The 6,652-nt window shown below is 29.6% G+C and overlaps 2 protein-coding genes across 6 annotated transcripts in view; one reads left to right on the top strand and one right to left on the bottom strand.

Annotated features, from left to right (window-relative positions):
• The window catches only part of LOC108685532 (prolyl endopeptidase), a 14,476-nt gene extending 10,984 nt beyond the window's left edge, over nucleotides 1-3,492 (top strand). For all 5 annotated transcript variants that reach the window (XM_018190378.1, XM_018190375.1, XM_018190374.1 and 2 more), the window contains exons 4-13: nucleotides 140-327; nucleotides 429-654; nucleotides 967-1,126; nucleotides 1,221-1,421; nucleotides 1,488-1,670; nucleotides 1,776-1,889; nucleotides 2,042-2,190; nucleotides 2,280-2,492; nucleotides 2,577-2,904; nucleotides 3,004-3,492. In XM_018190378.1, coding sequence (XP_018045867.1) covers nucleotides 140-327; nucleotides 429-654; nucleotides 967-1,126; nucleotides 1,221-1,421; nucleotides 1,488-1,670; nucleotides 1,776-1,889; nucleotides 2,042-2,190; nucleotides 2,280-2,492; nucleotides 2,577-2,904; nucleotides 3,004-3,069 — 1,828 coding nt within the window. In that variant the 3' untranslated portion in view covers nucleotides 3,070-3,492. The remainder of the gene's footprint in view (nucleotides 1-139; nucleotides 328-428; nucleotides 655-966; nucleotides 1,127-1,220; nucleotides 1,422-1,487; nucleotides 1,671-1,775; nucleotides 1,890-2,041; nucleotides 2,191-2,279; nucleotides 2,493-2,576; nucleotides 2,905-3,003) is intronic.
• A 661-nt stretch (nucleotides 3,493-4,153) lies between these two features.
• The window catches only part of LOC108685417 (phospholipase ABHD3), a 10,842-nt gene continuing 8,343 nt past the window's right edge, over nucleotides 4,154-6,652 (bottom strand). Inside the window, exons 2-7 of the mRNA XM_018190194.1 lie at nucleotides 6,432-6,601; nucleotides 6,094-6,304; nucleotides 5,844-5,956; nucleotides 5,446-5,680; nucleotides 4,670-4,835; nucleotides 4,154-4,601 (exon numbers count right to left, since the gene is read on the bottom strand). Of these exons, the coding sequence (XP_018045683.1) occupies nucleotides 4,432-4,601; nucleotides 4,670-4,835; nucleotides 5,446-5,680; nucleotides 5,844-5,956; nucleotides 6,094-6,304; nucleotides 6,432-6,601 (1,065 nt within the window). The 3' untranslated portion in view covers nucleotides 4,154-4,431. The remainder of the gene's footprint in view (nucleotides 4,602-4,669; nucleotides 4,836-5,445; nucleotides 5,681-5,843; nucleotides 5,957-6,093; nucleotides 6,305-6,431; nucleotides 6,602-6,652) is intronic.

Raw genomic sequence — 6,652 nt, 5'->3', positions numbered from 1 at the left:
GTGAGTGAGTGAGTGAATGAGTGAGTGAGTGAGAGAGAGAGAGAGAGAGAGAGAGAGAGAGAGAGTGTACAGATATATACAGATATATACAGATATGTACAGATATCTCAAGTTAATGAATTTTTATTATTTTTTTCAGTGTCTTATACGTACAAGATACCCTTGAAAGTGAACCAAAAGTATTTCTTGATCCTAATACTTTTTCCGAGGATGGAACTGTTGCAATTACCAGTAGTAGTTTTACTGAGGATGGTAGCATTTTCGCATATGGATTATCTAAAAGTGGTTCTGACTGGAGGACTATCCATTTCCTGAATACACATACTAGTAAGATAAGATGTTAAAATTTTTAAGCTTACAATTTTGTTCTAATACAATATGTATATTTATTTATTAAAAATTATAAAATGTATATAATATTTACGAAGGTGAAAAGTACTCAGAAATTTTGGAAAAAGTCAAATTTTCATCGATTACATGGACTCATGACAACCGTGGTATTTTTTATGGACAATATCGAGATCAGCAAGGAAAAACTGACGGCTCAGAAACATTAGGTAATGAAAATCAAAAATTATGTTACCATGTTGTTGGTACATCACAATCAGATGATGTTGTCGCAGTTGAGTTTCCTGAAGAACCTTTGTGGAGGATGTAAGTTTTTTAATTTCTTTATTACTATAAAATATGTTAATACACATTTTTTTGTTTAGATATTTAAATTAAAGTACATATTTTACAAATAAATTCTCAAATTATATTAATCAAATCAATAATACGTAAAAAATACTTCTAGTTATGTCTTCAAATATATCCAGATTTGTGCCAACATATTAGCCTATATATATATATTCATACATAATATATAAAGATAAGAAAAAATTTATCTGTTTATATATGTATTTTTAATAAATCTTTGATTTATTAAATATATTTAATTTAATAAATCTATTATTATTTTATCAGAGGTGCACAAGTGTCTGATTGTGGTAATTGGCTCATTGTTACTCCTCGGAAGGATTGTAGGGATAATTTAGTATATTTTACACCATTAGAAAAAGGAAAGGAAGTAAAGAACAACTTGCCATTGACACAAGTTGTTGATAAATTTGAAGCTGATTATGAAGTTAGTGATGAATATTTTATTCTTTCTTAAATATCTTACACTTCTGCGTTATTACTATATATATATATATAAAATATATCTCGTATATTTTCAGTACGTGACCAATATTGATAGTAAAGCTGTATTCCGCACAAATAAAAATGCACCTAATTACAAGTTAGTAGCTATAGATTTATTGGATTACGAACAACACAAATGGGTTGATCTTTTGCCAGAACATCCTGAGAATGTACTAGATTGGGCTGAAGCTGTGGATGGAGACAAATTTGTTGCCTGTTATATACAAGATGTTAAGGTAAATATATATCTAAAGTATTTACATTGATTGTAATAAAAAATACCAATAATTAATTTCTTATAGAACATTTTGCAACTGCATTGCTTGAACACTGGTAAAGTTCTTAGAACATTTCCTCTTGATCTTGGTACTGTTGTTGGATTCTCGGGAGAGAAGAAATATTCTGAGATATTTTATCAGTTTACATCATTCCTAACCCCGGGCATTATATACACAATCGATTTAAAAAAAGAAGAGGAGCCACGTGTTAGTATCAGTCTTTTTAAATGCTAAGTATGATTTAATATATAATATGACATTTTTTTATTAGATGCAGTTATAGCTTGATTCAATAATTGATATTGTTTTCAGATCTTGCGAGAAATCAAAGTGAAAGATTTTGATGCGAGTTTATACAAAACTAGTCAAATATTTTATAAAAGCAAGGATAGTACAAAAGTACCCATGTTTATAGTAACAAGAAATGTATGTAAATTATTTAAAAATCAATACTAAAATGTATTTAATTATGAGCTGATTAGATCTTTGATATACAGCGATTTATAAGAATAGTTTAAGATTATAATTTTTTTATGTTTCTTCTCATCAATATTAAAATAAAAAAATTTTTAACGTAGGATGCTACATTAGATGGAACTATGCCAGGCTTACTTTATGGATACGGTGGTTTTAATGCAAGTATTCAACCTACGTTCAGTGTTACAAGACTTGTTTTTATTCAACATTTCAATGGAGTACTTGCAGTTGCTAATGTTCGTGGAGGAGGGTATGTAAGGCATTCATAATACCCGGAAAATATATATACATATAAATATCTGTATCTGTTTGGATAAAAAATATTATTCTTTGTTATAGTGAATACGGAGAAAGATGGCACAATGCAGGACGCTTCTTTAACAGGCAAAATGCATTTGATGATTTTCAATATGCAGCAAAATATCTTGTAGAAAATGGATATACTACCTCTGCGAAATTAACGATTCAAGGTGGCAGTAACGGTGGTCTGGCTGTTGGTGTATGTGTAAATCAAAGACCTGATCTATTCGGTGCTGCCATAGCTCAAGTGGGGTTAGTTAAATTTTTTTACTAATTTATTTTTAAATTATCGGTATGTGTGTTAAATAAATATTAATTTTCTTTTTTAAATTGCAGAGTTATGGATATGTTACGTTTTCATAAGTTTACTATCGGTTCTGCTTGGGTCTCGGATTATGGCAATCCCGATGATCCCAAGCATTTCGAGAACTTGTTGAAATATTCACCTTTACATAATGTAAGGATACCACAAGATGATATACAATATCCTGCGATGTTGCTTTTGACTGCTGATCATGATGACCGTGTCGTACCTTTGCATACTCTTAAATTAATAGCCACTCTTCAATATACACTTGGAAATGTATCAAAACAGAAAAATCCTTTATTTGCAAAAATAGATACCAAGGCAGGTCATGGCAGTGGAAAACCAACTATGAAAATGGTAAATATTTCTGCAAACGATTCTTATTTAAGTCAATATAAATGATTTTATTTAAAATATCAGACATAATGAAAATATTTTATTATATAATTTTTTTAGATTGAAGAGAGTACTGACATTTTATCATTTATCGCGCAATCCTTGGGCTTGGAATTCAAATTGTAATTAATGCTTAAAAAAAGTCTAAAACTCAACAAATTTTACATAAAATTCAAAATTAATGGATTGTAATATGATGTAACTAAACGTGCTCGATTATCACGTATATTGCAACATATTGTTGTAAACTCAAGTATGCTTTGATTGCAAGTTCTTTTATAATAACGTGTTTTGTATGGAATAAAAAAGTAAGTAAATTTGTACCTTACGACAGTGTTTATGTAATATATATTTTTCTTTCATTTAAAACGTAATAAGCATATAATCAAGCATTGAAAAACATTTAATGAAGTGTGTTTTAAGATAATATTAAAAAAATACATGTAGTAATTAGCTACGTTTTACTAAAACATTAATCTCTCTACAAAAATGTCTCCATATTTTTTATTTGTTATACAAGAAGAAAATAAATCTAAAAAATTTCTTAAAAAATAACTCATAAAGTCTCTTATTGTTAATATTCATTAATGTATCATTAATATATATTAATGTTGTAATAAGAATTAGCAACATTTCTATATATTTACACTGAGACAAGTATCTTTGATGTAATTATACGTAACTATGTATATAAACTCAATCAGAAAATAACATCAATGGAGTGATTTGCTGGATGAATCATTTCTAAGTTGAATTCTTCAATTATGCATATCAGTATTAATATCACGAAACTATAGCTGTATTCTCCTTTAGAAATGATCTTATGTTATCTATTTGTAAAATGTGCTCTATATATGGTCGTTTTGTTAAACGATTGTTGATAATCATCAATTATTATTCTTAAGTAATACAATGAAAAATGTATATTTTTGAATTGTTCACTGAAAAATTCAATGCTTGTGGAATTAGCTTTTTATTTTTATTTATAAATTATAATAAATAAGGATTATAAATTTTAATACATAAATTTTAATACATAAAATAAATGTTTCATGTAACTTAATAAGTTAATGACAGGAAAAAATTTTGATTAATGGTAGAGATTCTTATAAAAGTCAGTTTTTTATTAATTACAAATAATTAACAAAAAAAATTTCAATGTATGCATTATCATAATGAGCAAAAATTTCTGCTTAATACATAAGTGTGGGACCTCTTTTTAATACCTCATGGTCACATAAACAACGTGACAAAATTCGGAATTGCATTTTCTGGTCCGTAAAATGTAATTCCAAGTTTTGCGTTACAACGTAATATGAAAATAATAAAAAGCTAAAATAAACTTGATCACATTTTAGCTTGTAAAAATTGAACAGATAAACGATATCGCGGTATGTATTTCTTTTGACGTCAGACGATAGTAAATCGAGGCATGATAAGGTTTATGATATCGTTTATTCAATTCCGATTTATAGATAATATCAAGTTTTAGTCGAAATCGCTGGTGAACATCGCAGTGAAAAATTGCGAGAAAAATTTTCCCATATATTGCTCCTCTTTGACTGGCCAAACGCCTTCCAGGAAACCGATATGTCCACCACGCGATGTTACCACTACGGCCACGTTTTTAGTTTGACTTATCTCTTTCAAAGGTATCGCTAAAATATTCAGATCGTTGAGTAAAATCGTATGAAAATGTTATCATTGTCGCGCTCTTATTTCTCACCTTGCAACGGCTGAAACGGATCGTCTGCCGCGCTAAGGCACAAAGTCGGAACTTCGATTAGATGCAGCTTGTCGTGAAGCGTTGCATTACTATAATACTCTTCGACGTTTTTATATCCAAAGTGCCTTGCCGTAAAATTCGAATCAAATTCTCTTACTGTTTGGCTCTACCGGATGTAATAATTCATAGTGATTATTATGAGTCAGGTTCAGAATACCAAACAATGATATGATGATACCAAATATAAACAAAATTTATCTCTTAATTAAAAATCTTGATTGAATTCATAAAAAATTCATTATCTGGAAATGAACTATGATATATCTATCTTTTTGTGAAAGCATAACTGTAGTAATGCGAAAAAGAACAAAAAAAAAACAAAATTAAAATATAAATTCCCAGTGAGCAAGGAACATTCTAAAACATTTGCGCAAAGTTACTGCAATGTTGTTGTTTCTAAATGTTTCTAAATGTTTCTTGCTTATTGGGTTATTGGTTATTTTAAAATAAATTATATAAATTATATTCTGTTAAATTTTGACGTAAATTTAAAAATATTACTGTCATTTCTACCAATAGATTAACCAATAGATTAACAATTTTTGTTTAATTTACTCTTTATTCTTTTCTAATTCTTAGAACGAGAAAAAGATAAAAAGTAAGTTGAATTAAAATTAAAGTTAATCTACATTGATGAAATGGGTTTACGTCAGAAAAATTAAAAATTCAATATATTATCTGATCTTTCCCTATAGTGATATTTGATAAAATCATACCTTAAGAACAGTATCCATATCTACGTTGAAAGGACCAACATCGGTATCTCTGTGTCGTTGTATCGTGCGACATAAATTGCTAGCTAGATGCTTATTCAGCATTCGATTAAAATAATTTTCCTCAGTACTCTTCGTCGCTGCAAACACATTCCATGGCACCGAAATAATAAGGCACGCTCTCAATTTGGACCTTGCTATTAAACCTTTCTGAGCTAAATAATTACCTAAGATCAACCTGCACATGGCAAAAAAAGACATGCAATGGTTTACAAAAATGTTATTTATTAATGTAAATAACAAAATGCTCAAATATGTATATTTTATCTTGTTAGGTATTGTACAGGTATATGATTTATTTATTAATTGAAGAATAAACTAGACATAAATATAATCTTTACCCTCCCATGGAAATCCCGGTTGCTCCGAGAGGTACATGTGGATGAAGTTTCTTCACGTGTTCTATGACTTCACTTAAATCATCATAGTTAGCGGCACAATACATTCGTGGAGTCTAAAAGTAACAAAAAAAAGGGAAAATTTTCATTACAGATTATAGAAAATTCTTTTCGATTAAATTCCTGTTACAATAAAAAATAATTAAATAACAAGATAACTGGAAGAATTATCGTGTTCACAAATATGTTCTACCTTGAGTTGCAATCCACCTAAGCCTCTATTATTGAAAATCACACATCGTATTCCATTTTTTCTCGCGGCTGATACCAGACATTTGATATATTCCGCTTGGCTACCGCCTGTAAGACCAGGTAAAATAACGACGATTGGCGAGGTGATCGAGCAATCTTTCTCAGCCCAATCCAAGGCCACTTCACCACCGTCGGACAAAGCAAGAATTTCTCTGCGTAACGTAAAGAGAGTGCTATACAATGGAATCTGATGGAACGCGCATTATTTTCCAAATTTAAGTCTAGTGCTCGAATAATTGTGTTAGTTTAGTACTGGTCTCTGTATATTTTTTTACCAACCTGCGATATTCGAGGTATGGTAATATCCGGGATCTCAAAATGCTAGCCATAATGGTCTGCGCTCGCGATTCGAAACACCATAATGTCGGCCAGAATTTATTTTGCACAAGTGGAATGTTGATTTCCAAGAATGAACGGAATGGTCCATTAGCACAAACCAGCAAAGGTGTCTGAAAGCAATAATTATTTTTGTTATTGATTTTCTTATAATGTACAAAAAA

Source organism: Atta colombica, unplaced genomic scaffold (genome assembly GCF_001594045.1).
Source record: "Atta colombica isolate Treedump-2 unplaced genomic scaffold, Acol1.0 scaffold153, whole genome shotgun sequence".
Lineage (NCBI taxonomy): Eukaryota > Metazoa > Arthropoda > Insecta > Hymenoptera > Formicidae > Atta > Atta colombica.
The sequence above is the reverse complement of the archived record's forward strand: the minus strand, read 5'-3'. Positions and strand labels throughout refer to the sequence as shown.